We start from the raw sequence: 21,694 nt of genomic DNA, 5'->3' as shown, positions 1-21,694 counted from the left end.
CTGGTGGTCTGTGCCAGCACCCAGGACCCCGGGTGGAGTTGGTGCCAAGACGTTTCCTCTCTGGCTTCCTTGAAGCGCTGAACCTGGACTTTGGGCATCTGTTACCACCTGGGGCTCTGGGTCTCAGCCCTCTCAGGCCCAGTTCCCTGTCTGTCTGAGGGTTGATCCCACCTGCTCCACTGTTGGCAGGCAGAAATGACTGTCAAAGGTGTACTTTATACAGAACAGAGTCCTGGGGGCCTGGGTGTGAGTGTGGTGAAGTGCAGGCTGTGGTTGACCCAGGCTTTCGGACTGCCTGCGTCTCATGGGCACTGCCCTGCATTTGGGACTCATGTGCTGGCCTGTGGCCATGCCTGATGGGATTGTGTGTGGCATTTCTTGCCCGCTCTGTGCTGCCCTAGTCCCTGGGATGGTTCACATCTGCTCCAGGAACAGTTTGTTCTGAGCTCTGATGGGAGACACTCAGCCAGCCACTCTGCCTTCCTTCCTTCCTTCCATTGATGATTCCAGGATCTCCTCCTGCCTGTGGCAGCAGCGGACAGTCGGGACCCTATGCAGGGTTGGCTGATGTGCAGAGTTGAAGCCCCTAGTTCTACTGCTTCTTAGCATAACCTGTTCCTTGGCCAGAACAGAGCTTATCGAGAGAACAAGAGAGATGAGAATAACACCCTAAGATATATTTACACAGCATCTTCCTCTATCTGCTGCTGCAACCCTCACAGCAGCCCGTTAAGGCAGGGCGTTATCCTCAGCTGAGCAGACAGGGTCAGGAGGTAAAGTCCCAGTTTGCTCGAAGTCATAGCTGGGAAATAGCCAAGAGGTGTTTTCTGGCTCCTGTGGGCTAACAGTCCACGGTGTGGGGACAGACAGCTCTGTCTCTGGGGGCACAGGCTCCCTATTCTGTGCTTGTGGGGAGGGCTGGCTTCTCCATCTTGCCCCTTGGCCACCCTGGGCTCAGGAAGATGTGGAAGGACAGGAACAATTATATTCCCGCTGGGCAGTCCCAGATCCTGTCTGTTCTCTTATTAGGAGAAGACGCAGCTGCCTGTCTTAATAAGCTTCATGTCCCTGAACTACCCACAAGACTGAAGCTCATTTCAATTAAGTTTAAAAAAAAAAAAATGAAGTGCCAGCCACAGGCCAGGGATGGTTCTAGGAAATGGGGATATAGCAGTGAACAAGATGAACATTTACCACCCAAGATAAAGACAGAGAAGTTATCTTACATAGCAGCAAGTGATAAGGAGACAAAATAAAGCAGGGAGGGGGAGGTGAGATGCCGGGGCAGGTTGGGGTGGTTAGATTTTAGGTCAGACAACCAGGACAGGCCTCACGGAGAATGTGACTGTGGAGCCCCTGTGAGCTCCTGAGGTCAAGGGCATTTTGCTATCACTCAGTCCTGTCTTTCAGACTTTCATCCGCCCCCTCTGCCTGAAGAAGACCCTTATTGCCTGGAGAATGCTCCCCCCAACCTGGACTACCTGGTCCGCATGCAGGGAGGCATCCTCTATGTGTATGACAACAAGAAGATGCTGGAGCGCCAGGAGCCCCACAGCCTACCCTACCCCGACCTGGAGACCTACACGGTGGACATGAGCCACATCCTGGCGCTCATCACGGATGGCCCCACGTAAGTCCCCTCCCCCTCCATGACCAGCTGAGTCCACCTGCTTCTGCAGGAGCGCTGATCTGTAGGAAGGGACCAGGGCAGGCCTTCTGCTCCGGGCTTGCCCTCAGATAAACCACCCGAGGAAGAGACGGCTTTGTGGGTTTCTTTCTTTTCCCAGTGCTTTGTGGGCTTCGGCGACAATTTTTCTTCACAGACTGGCGCATTCTTCAAGTTGCTACTGCCTGTCCCTTCCGCATGCACTGGTGTGGAGCTCCTGCTTGCCGGTGGCCACCTGTGCACCCTAAAATGATGGTCACCCCTCACCCCAGGCAGGACAGCAGCGATGCAGCGAGTTACCAGCCCAGGGCTTTAGGGTAGATGGTGGGGGAGCCATGAAGACTATTGCTTCCAGTGTTGGTTTTTCCATGTTTCTGGAGCGGGGAGTGCATGGAACTCTGGGAACTCGGAGCCGCAAACTCCCAGGATGCTTGTAGGCTTAGCTGGAGCTACCCTGGCAGGGAGCTGTCTTCCTGAGTTTGGGCCCTCGCTCCTCCTTAAGGGAATCAGTGATGGAGGCTGTGCCTGAGTGCCCAGCTTAGGGGAGCAGAGGAAGCTGGTCACAGCTGAGGGACTTCTCTCTTGCCCTGCCATTTGGGTTTTGCTGGGAGTGGGGTGACGCCAGTTTCCAAGGGAGGAGAGTGGGCCCCGAGGGGATGGACAGAGTGGGTCCAGGTCCTTGGTGATCCGAGGGCAGAGAGAAGAGCTGGGAGGGGAGAGTGGGATCCCTGGGAGCTTGCCTCAGCCGATGTGAACAGAAGGTCTGAGGGGAAGCCTTGGCAACAGGGCTGTTCCAGGAGGTGTGTGAGCAGCAGCTATCCTGTCCGGGAGACTGTCAGGGCGAGTCCTGCCGGGAGAGGGACTGGGAGAGATGCCCTTGGGAATCCGGTCTGACCCAGACTCTCCCGTGCTCGGCTGTGGGCTCGTCCTGGCGCACATATGGTGCTGCTGGTCCAGGCTTGGTGGCCGCTCTTTACAAGGGTCTCTGCCTGGGTGCCAGGGGCGCCGTGTGCATCTGGGGCCACAGGGAGGCAGGGTGGCCCGACTTGTGATTGCATGTTCTGTGTAGCTGTTGCACAGGCACATGGCCAGGCACCTGGGCGGGGTGTGGGCTGGCTGTTGGCTGAGAGCAGTGGGTGCTCCCACCCCCCAGTGGCCTCTGCAAGCTGATGGGGACATCAGTTCTTTCATGGACTTCTGTCCTGGTAACAACACCCCTATATCCCTCATCTGCCTACGATGCAGAACATCCGCCCCTCGCCCTGAAGCCTCAGGGTTGAGAAATCTTCTGGGTGTCATTTGGTCACAGCCAAGGTGGGAAGGTCGTGCCTTAGGATTTGACTGTATTACTGATCTTTTGGACAGAGGTGAAACTCCTTTCAAGGAATGAAAGGTGGCAGAGGATAGATGGGCGGGTGGAAAGATGGAAGGGCTGAAAGAGGGAGACTTTCTTTGAGTATCCATGAAGCTGAGTTGGACCCTTCACACCCTCAGCCAATTTAACCCTCACTTCTGTCTTGGGCAGTGCCATCTCCATATTCGTTCATGAGAGACAGCAGCTTGAGATTGGTTGCCTAAACCTGTTAAGGCTCATACAGAAGGACTCTGTATGAGGTCAGCTCTCTACTGCCCCCTATCGATTCTCCACGCATTTCATAGAGCACCTGGCTGTGGTTACACAGTTCAGCTGGGTCTGCTGATAGCTGGCCCCTTCTCATCCCTCCCTGCTCCATCCTGACCTTCCACCCAGGACTGGGTCCCCACAGACACTGGAGGTCTCCAGACTGGAGAACTGATGCGACTTCTCCTCAACTGTGGTTTCTTCTCCTTCCCAACCTGCAGGAAGACGTATTGTCACCGACGACTGAACTTTCTGGAATCCAAGTTCAGCCTTCATGAGATGTTAAATGAAATGTCTGAGTTCAAAGAGTTGAAGAGTAACCCCCACCGAGACTTCTATAACGTGAGAAAGGTGTGTTAGCGGGCCAGCATTCAGAGTTCCTGTCCCGGGCCTCATTCCAACCCATTCTGGCACGAGTCAATCGGGGGCTGGTCCCCAGTGTGGCCTTCCTATGAACAAAAGGAAAACTGGCCAGCTGTCTTCCATGTGTCCGGCCATGCCTCAGAATGTACTTGTTATGACTTTGTTGTATATCTATTAGAATGTACCATCCTCCTTGAAAAATAGAGCAGGGCCTATTAATTGGTTGTAAGAGTTGAGACATAGAGGATGTCTCAAATTTATCATGGATCGAAAAACAGTTATCAATGTTAAGACCTCTTTGGACTTGGGGGAGTGTGGTTCTGCTTCCTTCTGGACCGGGTGTGTTTAAAGAAGCGTATCCAACGTGCTCCTCTCTCTGCCCTCCTATAGAGTGGATGAGCAGCCTGCGTGCACCTGGGCTCAGGGGCTGCAGTCAGGACGAGCCTATAGGTTAAATGGTCGCTGCCTCCTGTTTTTCCATTTTATCCCATGTAACTAATATATATCAAGCATGGGATCAGTGCCAAGTGAGGGGCATTTGATGCTGAGTAAGGGTCACTTTCTGTCCACAAGCAGTTCCCAGCTGGTTACTTTTAGTTTGACAGGGATGTGATAGAGGTGTCTTTCAGGAAGAGGTCGGAACTGAGCTGACTTGGAGTGAGTTACGCTCAGCTCCTGGGCTCTAAGGCTCACGTAAGAGTCTCGGGATTTCCAGGCAGAGGTGAAAGAGCATGTGTGGGACACCCCGGCGTGGCATGTTTACCTTCAAGCACCGTCTATTTCTTCTCTGTGATCCTCAGGTGCTCAGACAGATGGGTGCCTCAGTTGATAGACCAGCTCCTCTCTATCCTGCCTACATGAACCCTCCACCCTAGATGAGTGTCCAAGGAAACTCCTCGCCCAGCTGTGGCAGCCCTGCCCTCCGCACACGCGCATGCTCAGGGCTGGCCTGCCGCCTGCAGCAGTGTCCTTGCTGACTGCACCAGCTCCGACACTGTTTGCTTCTGAGGCGGGGCCCCTGTGGGTGCTGATGGGCTGGCCAGCTGCTCTCTGGCCACTCTGTGGGCGAGGGTCCTGGCGGCAGGGGACGGGGCTGTGGTTACATACCAGAGCCAACCCTCGAGCTCTCCGTCCGTCTGGGGGTTTGTGTACCCTCTGAACGGACGTGCTTTGAGTGCTGTGCTGTGCTGCTCACCGGCTCCACAGAAACACAGCCATCCAGAAACACAGGCCAAGGCCTGCTCCAGGTCAGGCTGTGCCTGTCCCTCCCTGTCTCCTGGGTGCTGACGGCTCTTACCTTGGCATTCTCTGCGAGGGGAGGAGAGCTGATTCTGAAGTCCAGGATGGGCTGGGAGATGGCCTCCACACTTCCAAGTGGCTGTCAGTGTCGTGGTGGCCCTGCTCTGAGGCAGGAGCTGTGTGTGGCCGTGGGTCAGTGTGGGTGGTATTGTGAAATTACCTGCAGCATCACAGCAGATCATGGGTCCTGGCACCGTGAGGCCCAGCCAGCAGGTATATGTAACTGAGATGATTGTTTTCAGCTCAGAGCTGAGAACAAGGGGCTGAGTGTGTTTGCTGCTTGGCAGTGGGGTAGGATTAGGCCTTACCCACTTTGGTTTAAGTTTCATATCAGGGAGAGCAAACAGGTTTCATCTTGTGTGCCAAGACCAAACCAATTGGGAGTGGCTACCTGAGGCTATTGCCAAAGCTTAGTGAAGGGTGCTGTAGTTGATTATTGATGTCTGCCATGGATGTGGCAGACCCCAGTTTGATTCCTGGGTCAGGAAGATCCCCTGAAAAAGGGATAGGCTACCCACTCCAGTATTCTTGGGCTTCTCTGGGTGGCTCAGCTGGTAAAGATGCGGATGCCTGCAGTGCGGTAGACCTGGGTTTGATCCCTGGGTTGGGAAAATCCCCTGGAGAAGGGAAAGGCTACCCAGTCCAGTATTTTGGCCTGGAGAATTCCATGGACAGAGGAGCCTGGCAGGCTACAGTCCATGGGGTTGCAGAGTCGGACACAACTGAGTGACTTTCACTATGGATATGGAAATAGTGTTGGCTTAGAGGCCAGGTATTGGCCAGCCCATTTAGAAACCACTGTTTAGACCCAGATCTTAGGTGAAAGCAAGGATTGCTCCTGGATCTTCCAGTGAATCGAAAGTGCTGACCTCCGATTACAGGCTCTTTTACTTGTTCCTAAAATAATCACCGTGGTAATTTTGAAGTTTGGATCAGATGCTTCCTGGATTGTCCTGTTGTTTTCCTGCCTCGTCTTGTGACTCAGGGGAGTAAGCACAGGCTGAACCCCCTGTGGTGTGTCACTGGGATGCCGGAGGACAGCAAGAAAGCCCAGAATGTGCTAAGTCATGCTGAGGTGGTTGAGCCCAGCTGTGTCTGACTGAGCTAAGGCCAGCTGACCTTCGCTTGTGCCTCTCCCACGAGCCCAGTCTGTCCCTGAGGGGCCTGAGCTTTGGGTGATGTTTTAACTTTTGGTGCTTCCTTTCTCTGATATCCAGTGGTCTGTCTTTCTGGTAGGAGTGGCAGGATTAAAGGCAGTAAGGCCCTGAGGAGTGAGTGATGTGGCCGGTGACAGGGGCTGGCTGGTGGAAAGCTCACAGAGGTTCAGTGGATTGGATGTCGGGTTTGGCATGACTCGGGGATTCCTGGCCAGCTGTGGACAGCATTCCTTGGCCTGAGGTCAGCCGCCTCCTCACCCTAGCCCTGGCGGATTGCCCAGCTGGCCACAGCAGGGACTACAGAGTGTGGGCTAGTGGGTGGCAGCACCCAGGTCTGTGAGGTCACTGCCCCCTTTCCCGGAACCTCCCGCAGGCCCCTCGGCTTTAGGGAAGAGGGTCAGGATGCCCACTGTGACTTCAGGCCATTCCCCAGCTTAGCCAGGGCTCTATTTCTTTAGGGCTGGTGGCTGAGGGGAATGCTCTGGGGGTTCTAAGAGAGGTCAGTGGCAAGTGTGGGATTTTGTGGGGCATTACGTGAGCCCTCGAGGTTCTATGAGGAGGAGGTGGATATCACTGAAACTGTTGGAACCTTCTACACCTGCTCATTGGTCTGTTCATCCATCCATTGATTTCACATCATCCCAGGCTCTGGGGTAGGCGCTGGAGACTTAGATGCATCAGACAGGGTCCCTGTCCTTGAGGACTGAGCTTCCAGTCTAGTGATGAAGTAGACAGAAAATTATTAGAGTGGACTGGAGGATATATACAGTGACGGGAGTGTCTGTGCCAGGGTTCCAGGTTGGACAAGGGAAAAACTCATTCGTTGTGTTTGGGGGATCAGGATAGGCTTCTATGTGGAGGAGGTTGTAGATTTCCAGGTGGATGAGATTGGTGGGGAGGAAGGCAGACATCCAGGCTGAGGAATAGCATGGCTCCTTGGGTAAGTGGGGTGTCCTGGCTGGAGCAGAGAGCAGGGCAAGGTGAGACTTAAGAATGAAATAAGCCTTGAATCCCAGGCTAAGGAACTTGGGCGTTATCTTGAAATGTTGGGCAGCACTGATGTGTTAACAGGGCCAATGGCCAGATCTGAACTGAACTTAGAAAAGGTCTCCTGATGCTGTCAGGAGGGGGATTGGGCAGCAAGGCTAGAAGGGGGGAGACCAGTTCTAGAAGAGATGGGGTGGGGCGGTCCAGCACCAGGGGAGCTGCTGAGGCTCTGCACTCAACACCGAGGCCCGGGGGGCCTGGTTCTTGATGCTGAAGGAGGTGGATCGGCTCACGTGCTGGGGCACTGTGTTGCAGGTGGACACGCACATCCATGCAGCTGCCTGCATGAACCAGAAGCACCTGCTGCGCTTCATCAAGCACACGTACCAGACGGAGCCCGACAGGACAGTGGCCGAGAAGCGGGGCCGGAAGATTACCCTGCGGCAGGTGTTCGACAGCCTGCACATGGACCCGTACGACCTCACTGTGGACTCGCTGGACGTCCATGCGGTGAGTGGGCTCGGCCCCAGGGCCTCACGCAGTCCTGGTGGGGGACTCAGCCCACTGGAAAGCAGCCACGATTGGTTTTGGAGAGGGGCTGGCTGTGTAGGCATTGCTTTCTCTTCCAGCCATGGGAACTGTGAGAGGCAGTTTGTCCTCAGAGGACAAACAAGGACAAGGGCTGGAAGCAGCCTTGGGACAGAGGAGAAGAGGGTGTGACTTGGAGTCAGGGGCATTCCCGTTCTAACTCCCATGTCCGCTCTGTAAGAGTTAAGTGCCTTTGAGTAATTCATTTGAGCTTTTATTTCCTTGCTTGTAACATGGTGACTACCAGGTGCCTTAATGACATTACAGTGTTATTAAAATACTAAATGGTGCTGCATCTGCTACAGAAAACAGTAGGGCATTTCCTCAGAAAGTTAAACATAGAATTCCCATGTATTCCAGCAATCCCAGTCCTAGGTAGATACCCCAAAGAACTGTAAGCAGGGACTACAACTGATACTTGCACATCAATGCTTATCATAGCATTGTTCACAGTGGCCAAAGAGTGTCCATCACCACTTGAATGGATAAACAAAATGTACATACACACACATACTGGAATATTATTCAGTCCTGAAAAGGGATAAAGTACTGATAACCTGCTATATCCATGGATGAATGCTGAAAACGTTATAAATCAAAGAAGTCAGACACAAAAGGACAAGTACTGTATGATTCCACATGTATGAGGCATCTAGAACAGGCAAACTCATGGAGACAGAAAGGAGAATGGTGGTTACTGTGGGCTGGGGGAGGGGGTCATGGGAAGTTACTGTTTCGTGAGGACATAGTTTCAGTTTTATAAGATGAAAAGAGTTCTGGGCACAGATGGCGGTGATAGCTGCACAGCAATGTGAATGTAGACTTAAAAATGGTTAAGATGGCACATTTTGTGTCCTATACATTTCACCACAGTGAAAAAATCTTAAACCAGACCTTGAATGAGGAGATGTGGAGAAAGGGCCTTGTGTAGCCTAAGCAGTAATAGGACACACGCTATTACTGATGGCTCAGTATTCTCTGCTTGCTCAGCTAGCCCTGCTCCTAGAAGCATGAGGATCTTGACCCTGCTTTACAGAAGGTCTCAGGGAATGACCCCAGGGCTGACCGAGTGAGGACGTGTGGTCCCGGCCCTGGGACTTTCCAAGCTTCCATGCTCGAATGGACATAGAAGGTACCTTTCAGTGTGGCTCGCGGAGGCCACATTGTGAAGGCTGGAGGAGGCGTGTGTCTGGTGGCTGCAGGATAGCGTGGTGAGCTGGCTGGTGTCTCTTTCTCCAGGGTCGGCAGACGTTCCACCGCTTTGACAAGTTCAACTCCAAGTACAACCCTGTGGGGGCCAGCGAGCTACGAGACCTGTATCTAAAAACAGAAAACTACCTAGGAGGAGAGTACTTCGCTCGGATGGTCAAGGTGAGTGAGCCCTGGGCGTCTCCAAGCCCTCCTGGGATTCCCGACAGCATCTGCGTTCAGGGAGTGGGGGCCTGCAGGGTCTCCTGTCCTCTTCCCCTTCCTGAATCCCTGTCCGTCCGGCTCAGGCGGGGTGCAGGTGCCCGGTGGCCAGTGCTGTGGCCCTGGCCGCCGGCTTCCAGGTGGGCAGGAAGTGCTGTGTGTGGACTGTGCTGACTGCAGGCAAGAGGAAGGGGAGGATGTCCATCCCAGTCCAGCCCTCCACATCCAGGCTTGCTGCTCTGCGTGTTTGCAGTCTGCCCTGGGTACAGGTTCGCTCTGTGAGGAGATGCTTCTGCTGCCGGGCCTGGTCACACGTGTGCCTGTGCAAGCCCAGGGCTTTCTTCCCCACGAAGGTGGAGTGAGTGCTAACAAGAGGTGTAGATCAGGCCTTCTGAGCCGGGGAGCTGGTGGCTGGGGGAGCTGCAGGGTCTGCTGCTGGGGTCAACCCAGGGTCAAGCCTTGGGCTGACCTGAGCTCTTCTTGGTGCCAGGAGGTGGCCCGGGAGCTGGAGGAGAGCAAGTACCAGTACTCAGAGCCACGGCTCTCCATCTACGGCCGCAGTCCCGAGGAGTGGCCCAGCCTGGCCCGCTGGTTCATCCAGCACAAGGTCTACTCGCCCAACATGCGCTGGATCATCCAGGTGCCCCGGATCTAGTAAGTGGGGTGGCTGCTGTCTACCCGTGTCCTCTGGGGTCGCCAGCCTGTCCCGGAGGATCTGCTGAGCCTGTTCCAGTGCCAGCCTAGGCCTGGTGCCCCTGGGCCTCCCCTACAGGGAGGGGCGGTCTGCACAGATGTCCTTGTGATGCTTCAACACTGTTCTTTGAAGAACATATGATTGCAAAGGCCTGGTGGAACTGTGTGCTCAGTCGCTTAGTCATATCTGACTCCTTGAGACCCATTGACTGTAGCCCACCAGGCTTTTCTGCCCATGGAATTTTCCAGGCAAGAATACTGGAGTGGGTTGCCATGCATTTCTCCAGGGGATCTTCCTGACCCACAGGTCGAACCCGTGTCTCTTGTGTCTCCTGCATTGGCAGGCTGACTCTACCACTGCGCCACCTGGGAAGCCCTGGGGGGAAAACGACTGCCCATCTTCTTGTCACTGCAATCTGAGGATGGACTATCTTTTTGCGTGAGGCTGGGAGTCTGCATAACCTGATGGGGGCCCACATTGCTGGCCCACTGCCTGGATATGGCTCAGACTACTCCTGTCCTCTCCAGTCTGGGCCAGGTAGGGCCCCTGGAATGGCTGGGCCTTGTGGTTTAGGGGAACTGAGCTGAGTGGCGGCGAGTTAGATCAGCCTGAATCCCAGTGTCCCCCTCCCAGTGTGGCCTCTAGCTGAAGAACGCTCACTGATGGGCATTGGGTAGGTGCTGAGTGTGCCAATCAATGCTTGGTATTGCAGAACCTGGTGAGGAGGGGAATGATCTGTGTTGGAGCCCCACCTCTGACCCTTCCCTGGGTGCTTAAATGGGGACTTGCACTGCCTGAGGAAGGGACCAGGGCTGGTCTCTGACAGGTCACTATTGGGACCACCTTCATTGGCAAATCTCCCTTTCCCCCAGTGACATATTTAGGTCAAAGAAGCTGCTGCCAAGCTTCGGGAAGATGCTGGAGAACATCTTCCTGCCCCTTTTCGAGGCCACCATCAACCCTCAAGATCACCGAGAGCTTCACCTCTTCCTCAAATATGTAAGCATGGGTGTTGCTCAGGTGATGTGCCCAGTGAGGGAGGGAGGAGAAGACTCCCAGCAAGTTGAGTCAGCTTACCTTCTAAGATCCTGTCACTGATGTGCCCCAGGCATGAAGTGTCCAACCCTAAGAAGCTGAATTTCTAGAATAACAAGCTTCTTGCAGAGAAGGGAAGTTCCCTTCTCTTCTGGGGTGGCCCTACAGGCATGGGTGGGGTGCTGGGAAGGCAGCCACAGGGCAGAAAGACTGAAGAGTCAGTTCCTGACCAGGCGGGGCTGAAAGGACCAGGCCCGCCCCAGCTGCAGACATTTCAGACTCCTGCTTTCCCCTAGACACCAGTGGTTCTCATACCTTGTTTGGTTAAGCCCCACAAAATATATTTTTCTGCTTAGTTGTGGGAGAGGGGAGAAGGGTGGAGAAGAGACTTAACTAGGAAGGGCATCAGGGGAGCAGGAGCTTGTCCCGCCCTCTGGGTACCCAGAACAGAGGTGACTGCAGACGGTGAGAGGCAAGTTCAGTGCCTGGTGGAGGTTATGGTGTGGATGGTTTCTGACAGGGAGGGAGGCAGGGAAGATCCCAGAGGGCTCAGGGTGAAGAGGTGGCGGTGGAGGGATGGCTGAGTGTATCTGTAGCGGGGAGGGTTGGGGGGTGCTGGAAAGTTTGAACAGGTGGAAGGCCAGCATTGAATTTATGTCGTAGACCATCAGCATGCAGGCTGTTGGGTGAGGAAAGCCCTGGAACCAGAAGGTAGTAGGAGGTGGGGGCAGGGGGGCAAGGTGGGAGTCGGGGGCCTGCTCCAGCAGTAGAGACGTGAATGGGGCTTGAAGCAGCAGTAACAGCTCACACTGATGACCTCCCCGGCCCAGTGGTCTACGCCATGATGCGATCTCATCTCACCCTCATGACTGCCCCATTTTACAACCGTTTGGTAGGTAGTAGCCAGCGTGATTATGCATTGCTGTGTGTTAAGACACTGTGGATTATCTCACTTAATCCTTACAGCAGTCCTGTGAAGCTACTAGCTCCAATTTACACACCAGGAAACTGAGAGACCACAGAGCTAAGAGGGGCAGGACTGGAATTCAAACCCAGGGTCCTGACCCAGGTGTCACCGATCCCATAGGATCCTGCCTCCCATTAAGGAGAGTGAGGGGTATACAGGTGGTGGGTGCGGCTGGAGAACAGACGGGGCTTGGGCATGGCCTGTAGGTGAGCAAGGTGAGGAGCTGGAGGGGCCCTGGGTGCCTGGTTTTGCAGGGGAGCGGGTGCTGTGTCTTTAGGAGGTCACTGCCAGCTATGCGGGGAGTGGGGAGGCTGGGGAGGAGGAGGAGTTGGGGTTTGGACAGATTCTGTGCTTGAGGCCCTTGGGATGTCCAGTTTAGGGCCCTGCCTGGGGGGACGCAGAGCTCAGGAGAGGGGCTGACATTGCCCCCATGCTGGGCCCTGAGAGTTCAGGAGCACCACGGAGCTGTGAGTGCAGACAGGGCAGAACTCGAGGTCACTCTGGGCCCCAGACGTGTCCAGGCCACGCTGAGAGCTGCGGTGGGGACCGTCATTTCCTTTGACATATGACTCTGCCAGGGAAGATTCTGGCAAGACCTTGGTGGTCCTTTGCTCCCCTGGGCCTCTACTGCCCAGTTAGGAACAGGCAGACCTGGCTGGGCCTGGGCTGGGAGCCCCCCAGACTGGGCCGGTCCTTCAGGGGCCCCTTCCCAAAGCCCTGCTGTGGCTGAGTGACGGGAGCAAAGCGGCCCCGCGTGCCGGCTGGGAGCTGGGTCCTCGCAGGTACGTCCTCCCCCAGGGCCTGACCTCTGGGAGGAGGTGACAGCAAGAGTCTGGTGACTCGGGTGGGCTCCTGGAGTGTAGTGTGGGCCCAGTGTCGGTGTGAGTATGGTGCGGGGAGGGGTGTCTTCTGAGCTGCTCTGACCCTGCTCAGAGGCAGGCTCCGGGGGCCAGGACTCAGCCTTCCAAGAAGCCCTCTTGGATGGCGCCCACCTTGGCCTGCTTGTGAGGCATCCCATCTGGCTTCTCGTGGCCACCCCAGGGTGGCCTGCAGCCCCAAAGAGTGCAGACCCCGAGCCCATCTAGGCTCAGCTAGTGGTCTCACATGGGCAAGTGCCTTCACCAGCCCTGCTCGGCTCTCAGCCAAGCCCCGTCCTCTCAGGGCCACTTGAGCATTGAGTTGGCTGATGATGTGTGGTCGGTGCTTCACGCAGGGCCTGACACACCCTAGGTGTATGGAAACGCCTGTCCCCTTCCCCTCACAGCTGTTGTCACTGATGCTGATGGCACAGCGGAGGACAGGAGGTGAGTCCAGCCGCCTCGCCCTTCACCTGGCCTGGCCTGAGTTTCCCTTCGCTGTTGCCACCACACAGGGGCTTGGTGCTCTCTAGGCTGGCTTCCGGGGTACTTCTGGAAACCCTGGAGGGAGCGCCTGGGGTGCTGTGCCCACTCCCCATCCCTGGGAGAAATGTGGCTCAGGCAAGCCCCGGGGTCCCCAGCTGAGAGGCCTGGGCGCCAAGGCCTTTATCACTTGGCTCTGGCAGCCCGTCTGCCAGATGCAGCTTGATGCAGGATCCCTCCTCCGGCCCAGGTGACGGGGTTTGACAGCGTGGACGACGAGTCCAAGCACAGTGACCACATGTTCTCGGACAAGAGCCCCAGCCCGGACGTCTGGACCAGCGAGCAGAACCCGCCCTACAGCTACTACCTGTACTACATGTACGCCAACATCATGGTGCTGAACAACCTCCGCAGGTGGGTGAGCAGCCCTGCGCACCCCTCGCACTGGGGTGCTCCCCAACCCACTGCACCGGGCGACCCACGCCGGCAGGGCCACCCACACACGCACGGGCCCGCTCGCTGCAACAGACACCATCACACATACAAGGCGGCCAGCCCCCGTGCCTGGACACACGTGTCCATACACACGCCACACCTGTGTGTGTGTCCATCCCTCATAGGATACAGACACGTGACCTTCCGACATGGTCACTCACCTCCACACCAGTGGCAATTCCTATGTGTGTCCATCCATTCATCACAGCACCTGCCAAGTGAAGGCCCTGTCCTGGGCCCAGGACACATAATAGGGAGCAAAACAGACTGGATTCATGCCCTCACAGAGCTTCCATCCCGTGGTCTTGTGCGCCCGGGCTCCCCCAGCACACACACCCAGGCGGGGTCCAGGCGGCAGGGCGCTGAGCGGTCCTTCCCACCCCTGCCGGGTCGTGAGGCTGAGGCCTCAGCCAGCGCTAGGTCTTGGGTGTGGGGCTTTTGAGTGGGTCCACGGCTGAAAGGAGACGGCCAGGGGTGGAGTCCTGGGCTGAGCTTTCTGAGGCAGGGGCTCTAGTTCAGCTCCATTGCTGCCCTGCTCAGGGGCTTCTGACATCTGGCTGCACTCTCTGGGGTTGCCCCCTTCTTACAACAGAGTCTGGACTTGATGGTTTCTCAGGGCCTTGCCTGCTCTGAATCTGGGCTACCAGGCCCCTGGAGGAGAAGATGGATGGAGGACTGGGCCCTCTCTCTGTTCCCCGGAGATGGCATCTCTTGGTTCTGAGGAGCCCTGGCCTGGGTCTCAGAATTTGGGGAGAGGTTTCCAGGGTGCTGTGTGTCAGCTGTGCTGACCCTGCCATGGGTGACTGTCTTCCCTGGAGGGGGCCCTGAGGGAGCGGTGCAGGCCCTCGGGGCCTGGGGCAGGGGGACCAGGGTCCTTTCTCACCGTGAGCCTCACGCCTGCAGGGAACGGGGCCTGAGCACGTTCCTATTCCGGCCTCACTGCGGGGAGGCCGGCTCCATCACCCACCTGGTTTCTGCTTTCCTGACTGCCGACAACATTTCCCACGGGCTGCTCCTCAAGAAGGTAACTGGGGCCCTGACAGATGCCTGCCCTGCCGTGACAGTCCCGCCCTGGGGCTCCTCTGGGGAGGATGGGGACCACCTGGGCTCTGGCCACACCCTGGGAGGCACTGGCCAGTGATGCAGAAGCGCTGGTTCTTTTTCTAGGCTTTGCTATCTGTAGTCTCTTGGTTTTATATTTAATTATGAAACAATATGATCAAATCCATCACAATTTAGGTTTTCGAAAAAATGGAGAAATAGAAAAAAAAATCCTTACTGCTCTCACTTAAATAAAAAAAGCATTAGCTTGTTATTGTTTCCAATTCCCATCTTTTTTTTTTCCAGGGCATGTTTTTAATAAGATTATCATAACAAACAGTTCCTTCTTTCTCCCTTAACTTTGTATGACAAGCATTTTTCTGTGCTGTGACGTGAAATCTGTGTTGCTTATCCTAAAGGCTGCGGAAGGATAGCCCTTCTCCAGCTGTTGCACAGAATCCATCTGACTTTTTGCTTGTGTAATTAATGCTACCATGAACTCAATGCATTCATTCTTCTCCATATTTTGACTCACTTCCATAGGAAGGATATTTTGCTCAAACTCCTCTCCTTCCCTGTTCCTAGGGGGAGTCTAGCCATGCCTCATGTTTCTGTGTGGAGTGGGTGCTACATCAGAGAACCACTCTAGCCCAGTCATATCCGCCCCTTTCCACCTCCAAGGAGTTGCAGTGTTTACAGTAACAACCTCAATGTTTGTGGTCAAGCAAAACAACAAAAGTGGGGCATCTCCAAGGGCTGACTTGTTGGGGTCAGTGCCTGGGAGAGGGGACCTGAGGACGTAGGCTGGGGTCAGCCCGGGGCCTGGCGGGTGCCCTTCCTGCCCTGAGCTGTGCTTCCGGTCTGGAGCCAAGACGGAGCGCTTCCAGCAACGGCGGGAGAGCAGTCCCGGGGAGGGATGGGCCCCGATGCAGGAGAGAGGTGAACGCAGAGGGTGGGGCCCAGAGCCCTGGCAGGGAGCTCGGGGGTCTCCCACAGACCCCGCCCGGAGCCCTGGCTTCCGCTGGTGAGTGCCCCCCACTTCGGCTCTTGTCTCCTGAGTTTGGCGGTTCTTTTGCAGAGTCCAGTGTTGCAGTATCTCTACTACCTGGCCCAGATCCCCATTGCCATGTCTCCTCTGAGCAACAACAGTCTGTTCCTCGAATATTCCAAAAACCCTCTGAGGGAATTCCTGCACAAGGGGCTTCATGTTTCTCTCTCCACCGACGATCCCATGCAGTTTCACTACACGAAGGTGAGGACCCTAGGGGAGGGTGAGGGCTGCCGTCCTCCCACGTTAGGGACCTGGGCACACGGTGCCTTCAGGGTGGGACTGGGGGCCAGTGAAGACAAGAGGAAGCTCCTGGTGAGGAAAAACTGTTGCTCCCAGAAGCCCTTTTTTGGGGTTCTTGAAACCATGAGGATTTCTTTTCTTTGCCTTTCACTTTCCCTTAGATATTCCCTAGCTCTGTAATTTTGGCAGAGTTACTTGTATTAAGAATGTTAGCTACCATTTTTGTTACCACTATGATTACTAGGAAGTTGTGGATCTCTGGGACAGCGAGGAGGAAGGGAAAGGTGGTATCATGCATGGGGACCAGTCACCAGCGTACCAGCACATTTGGGTGGTAATGATGAGACCAGCCGCAGATTAGTAAAAACAGAAGTACCTAGGTTTTCTAGGACAGGCTCCAGGCTTCTGGTCTCACGTGTGCGTGCTCAGCTACTACTGTGTCCGACTCTTTTGCAATCCCATGGACTATGCAGTCTGCTAGGCTCCTCTGTCCATGGCATTTCCCAAGCAAGAATACTGGAGTGGGTTGCCATTTCCTTCTCTGGGGGATCCTCCCAACCCAGGGATCAAACTTGCATCTCCTGCATTGGCACGCGAGTTCTTCTTTACCACTGAGCCACCAGGGAAGCCTCTGATCTCAAGCCTCCTTTATATAATGAGGAACTGAGGCTCTCAGAGAGCTGAGGTTCATGTGCCTTGTAACTAGCAAAAATTAACTGTGTGAAATTGAAAAATATTAACTCACGTAAAAATAACACTAATAAATCATGAAATGTTAACACAATTAGCAATTTTTATGAGAAATAACCGTATTTCCACAAACTTTGATAACAAAATAGAGAATGGCATTGCTTTACATTTTTGCAAATCTCTTTAATGTCTGGGTTGATAGAAGACAAGCTGGATTCTCATCTCTGCTTCTGCAGTCAATCTGTTGTGACAAATTGATTTTACCAAAGTGCATGAAGAAATCTTGCCTTACGAAATAAATCCATAGTTGGAAAAGGGAGGACCTTTCAAAAAGCCTTGGGGACCCTTAGGAATCCTGAGACTGTGTTTTCAGAACCACTGCTCTAGGATACAGAGGCAATGATGTGGCAGAGGTGATAGAGGGCCTGTGATAAATGTGAAATATTTCACAACTGAGAAAGTGAAAGCACAGCTCAAGCTTAAAGCCTCCCAGACTTACACTATCTCACTACTGATCCTTGACCACTTCTCATTCCTAATTAATGCTCCATCTCTGTTAGTACTTTACTCAGATTAACTTTTATTTTGGACAATCTTAAGAAAAAGTATTAACTACAAAGCAAGGCTGCGGAGTAGGTATTAAAAGTGTGTATGACAGGGATAGGCACAGGAGAGCAGGCTGGCACCCCTAGTCCTGGGCGCAGGGCCTTGAACATGTGCTGGTCAACAGATAAATCTGTAGGTGTTCTTTGATATTTCTGTCTTTGGTTACCTGAACTTTCAGACAAAAAAGATCTTGGGAGTTTGTGATTTTAGGGGGAGGGGGATGTTGTTTTATTGTCCATGTGCCAGTTCTTAAGGAAAAATGAAATCTGCAATGTTGGTCTGATGTTCCTAGCTTGGGAAATACGAGAATCATTGAAATGGACAGACTCCCATCTAACGTTTCCTCTGGGGGGAATCTAGGAAGCGCTTATGGAAGAATACGCAATTGCGGCTCAAGTGTGGAAGCTGAGCACGTGTGACCTGTGTGAGATCGCCAGGAACAGTGTGCTGCAGAGCGGCCTCTCGCATCAGGTACCTCTCGCCCTTTCCACACCGTGCGTCAGATGCCTGCTGTGTGCCAGGCGTTTTTTTCGGCCCTGCCACTGTGGATGGATGAAACAAGCAGGGTCTCTGCCACATTCTAGGGGAGACCACTGGGGAAAACTCGTGAATTTTCATGGCTGCTCTGACGCCTTTTTCAGATCTCTGCTCACATGTCACCTTCTTGGAGAGGCCTTCCCTGATCACTCGTTCTATGGTAGCCACAAACCTGCCCTCATTATCCATCCCTTAAGTCTGTCTTTTTTTTTTCCCCGTAACATTTATTACTACTGACATTGCCATTATGTAGTCATATGTTTTTCTGCCCTGCCTTCCAGAATATAAGTTCAGCATCACATCCCTGGGGTCTGAATTAGACTCTGGCACATAATAAGCACTCAGTGCTTCTCAAATAGCTGAACAGTACCTAGACTGAACAGAAAACTCTAGGAATGGGACCCAGACATCACTCATTTTTTTTTATCAGCTCCCTAGGTGATTCTGATGCGGAGCCAGGGTTTAGAACCGCTGCTGCAGAGGGTGTCTGTGTCCCTGGGCAGCTCCCCTGGGCAGCGTCAGTGGTACAGGGAGAGAGCTGCATTGTGCTCTTCTTGTTGGATGCGGATGCAGATGAGAGTTAAGGCTCAAGATTCATCTTGTGGGGACCTGGTTCCTTGGACTGGTTGTCCCCAGGCACATCTGTGTGCCCTTGTCAGCTCTCGGGAGAGACTTCCAGAATCTTCACGCCTTCACCTTCATTGCCAGCGGCTCTTATAGTTCTTGTCTTTCTGATCAAGGAAAGCACAGTTAGAAATGAAGGCACTGAATGTGGTTATCAGGGTGACATCCTTGAGGACAGGAACGCAGGAGGAATTTTGTAACAGCTCTGTGAGGAAAGATGTCTTGATGGAGGACCTGCTTTGGAGGAAAAGCCTGATTTGGTATGGCTAAGTCTGAGCTGCCATGTGGATACAGAAAGTGAATATAAGGTATATTGTTTCATTTGTATTTCTCTTGGTCCATAGGAAAAGCAAAAATTTCTGGGACAAAATTACTATAAAGAAGGACCTGAAGGAAACGATATTCGAAAGACAAATGTTGCTCAGATCCGGATGGCATTCCGATACGAGACCCTGTGCAATGAGCTCAGCTTCCTGTCTGATGCCATGAAATCGGAAGAGATCACAGCCCTGACCAACTAGTCGAGTGCTGGACACGTGTTTTAACCTTTTGGTTTAATTTCAAGTTTGCCGTGATTAACAGTGGTCAAGATACCAAACTAGGACTTTCCTCCATGGAGAGGATCCTGCTGAAGAACTTTCAAACTAGTGATTTTTGGTTGCACTGTTCACTTTAAGGTCTAACATGCCCATTTCAGTGGCTTCCCTGGTGGCTCAGAGTAAAGTGTCTGCCTGCGATACGGGAGACCTGGGTTCAATCCCTGGGTTGGGAAGATCCCCTGGAGAAGGAAATGACAACCCATTCTGGTATTCTTGCCTGGAAAATCCCATGGACGGAGAAGCCTGGTAGGCTAGTCGATGGGGTTGCAGAGTCAGACACGACTGAGCGACTTCACTTCACTTCATGCCAGTTTCTGTTAATATTTTTGAGTAATAGATGGTGACTCCTCCTTGGGGATCTGGGAGCTAGAAACTTGTCTGAACTAATTGCTAATTTTCCAAATGTTCCTCTTCAAAGTGCTAATGCTTGCATTGTGGGGGCCAGGAACTTACATGGTCCAGTGCCCACTGATGTGAAGTATATATGATTTTCTGCCATAGTCCTCTCTATAAACCTTGTTGGTAGTTGTTCATTTCAGCCTCTCATGGGCTGGCTGCCTTAAAATCTGCTTCAAAGCTCCCTTTCATAAAGGAGCTACTTTGAGAGAATTAGAAAACTTCCTTGTGTGTTTTTTTTTTTTTTTTTTAATAAGTTTTTAAAACTGTTTATTTAGCCTTCCTCCCTTCATATTTAGGAAACCAAATATTCATATCACAGCCATCACTCCTATTCTGTGTCTTGGTTTCCTCATCTGAAAGGTGAAGGTTTAGATCAGATGAGTGGTTTTCAGTGGTGTTCTGTGAGTTCAGCTCCTGGACTACTTCAGGGCAGGGAATGAGAAGGGGGTTGAGGCTCTGAGGTGCTGCTTTTACTTCAAGGTGACTCAGCTTTCAGCGGTTTTATACTGGGGCTTCTATGTATTTACGTTTGAACTAAGGACTTTGAAAAGCACAGGACTAGATGACCTCTGTTCCTTTTGGCTCTAATATTCTGTGATTGTAGCCCAATTATCATTTTACTTATGAACAGTTAGGGTCACAGAAGTGAACTTTGCTTAAGGTCACACAGCTCTAATAAGTAATAGGATCAGAACTAGGTTTCCCTAACCCTAACCTAGTCCTTTCCCCACTATTCTTTCAGGCCTGACAAATTTAGAATTTTTTTTTATCACTGTAACTTGGTGCATTTTCTGCCCCCCAAGGTGAAATGTCTCCTTTACCTAATATGCAGACCTCTTCAGCATATATGTGGTCCCAGGGGCCAGGTAGAAAGCATTTTTAAAGACCAGTCTGAATTTAAGCTTTACCAATGTACTCTTCATCTGTGTTACTAGTGCCTGGTACATAGTAGGTGCTCAATAAATGTATATTATATAAAACTGAATGAATTTCCTCTTTTGGAAATTTTTTAAGGTTGTATGCTCCTGGAACTCAAGAGGCTGCTCAAGGACCTTCTTGTCTATCTCTATAGGCAAATGTAGACTAGAGTAAGCCCTTGTGAATCATTACAGAGTTAGAAGAACACTATTTTTGCCTGTGAAGATGCTTACCTGGCTTTAGGTTGTCCTGTCACTTGATAATGATTATCCCCTCCACTGGTCAACTTAGCATACGGAACAATAAATACAGTTTTTTTACGAGGCAAACATATGCTATCTTATAGCTAACCGTGAAACTAAATGAAAACCAAGTATTTATCTTAGGCACTCATTATTTTTGAAAAGCCATTTGTATACATTTGCCTGAACATAAGTATTTTACAGTTTTTCATTGTCATTTTATATGTATCAAGCATTTAATTATTAAATAAAGTCTGTTAGGATTATGGCTCAACAGTTTTAAACTATTTTAGGCAAATCTTTAAATTAAAAAAAAAAAGATATAGGCATCATGAAAAGCTATCAATAATTACTAATTTATATTTTCTGAATCAAGATTCAGATATGGATGACATTCACTAGGAAAACTCAAAAATTTGAACTGAAGCTTGCAAAACCCAGGAGGGAAACTTTGGCTCTTTTTTTCTAACTTCTGCTGTAACAGTTCATGAGCAAAGTCTCACATGGTCATTTCCTTTTCCCTGGATATATCTCCAGTCTGTTCAGTCAACACCTGTTGGATTTTACCTGACCTGCACGCTTTTCAGATACCTTTTTCTATAGCACAATGTAATAAATCATCAACCTAACTGGCCTTTTTAGGGTGAATCTCTTTTGTGATCACAGTTGGAAATCAAAGCCAATTGTACACTAGCCCACGTTTCTAGCAGAATGGTTTTTGAGACATGCTTATTCTAAAGGGCTCAAGTTCACATTAAGTGTTACTTGAAACTGCACTGTTGAAATGATCAATGTTATTGTTCTGTGCCTCATAAAAATCAATCACAGCTCCTGGGGTGGTGTTTACCAAGGCCTGTCCTGCACCTTTACTTTGTCTTACCCTGGATAAAGCAAGTTAAAAGCACATCCCTATGGCTTTCTCTTGTTTCTGAGTGCCGTGATGGTGAAATACTATTTTGATCATTTTCTGAGAGATGGCAGACGCAACTGAAGGGGATACACTGGTAATACACCTAGGTATTCTCTACCTAAAAACTATGACTGTTACAAAAAACAGGTATAACTAACTGCAATAAAAGGAACACTTATCAGACATAGTTCCTTGAAAATTTTTATACCTTCAAC

At 52.1% G+C, this 21,694-nt stretch overlaps 1 protein-coding gene across 6 annotated transcripts in view; it reads left to right on the top strand.

Annotated features, from left to right (window-relative positions):
- Positions 1-20,394, top strand: part of AMPD3 (adenosine monophosphate deaminase 3) — a 73,213-nt gene extending 52,819 nt beyond the window's left edge. For all 6 annotated transcript variants that reach the window (XM_061147786.1, XM_061147789.1, XM_061147787.1 and 3 more), the window contains 11 exons: positions 1,411-1,630; positions 3,509-3,638; positions 7,409-7,603; positions 8,921-9,052; positions 9,582-9,745; positions 10,658-10,784; positions 13,378-13,541; positions 14,526-14,646; positions 15,742-15,915; positions 17,611-17,721; positions 18,756-20,394. In XM_061147786.1, the coding sequence (XP_061003769.1) occupies positions 1,411-1,630; positions 3,509-3,638; positions 7,409-7,603; positions 8,921-9,052; positions 9,582-9,745; positions 10,658-10,784; positions 13,378-13,541; positions 14,526-14,646; positions 15,742-15,915; positions 17,611-17,721; positions 18,756-18,932 (1,715 nt within the window). In that variant the 3' untranslated portion in view covers positions 18,933-20,394. The remainder of the gene's footprint in view (positions 1-1,410; positions 1,631-3,508; positions 3,639-7,408; positions 7,604-8,920; positions 9,053-9,581; positions 9,746-10,657; positions 10,785-13,377; positions 13,542-14,525; positions 14,647-15,741; positions 15,916-17,610; positions 17,722-18,755) is intronic.
- The last annotated feature ends 1,300 nt before the right edge of the window (positions 20,395-21,694 follow it).

The sequence above is a fragment of the Dama dama genome, chromosome 1 (assembly GCF_033118175.1).
Source record: "Dama dama isolate Ldn47 chromosome 1, ASM3311817v1, whole genome shotgun sequence".
Taxonomy (NCBI): domain Eukaryota; kingdom Metazoa; phylum Chordata; class Mammalia; order Artiodactyla; family Cervidae; genus Dama; species Dama dama.
Note: the sequence above shows the minus strand (reverse complement) of the source record. Positions and strands in the feature narration are given on the sequence as shown.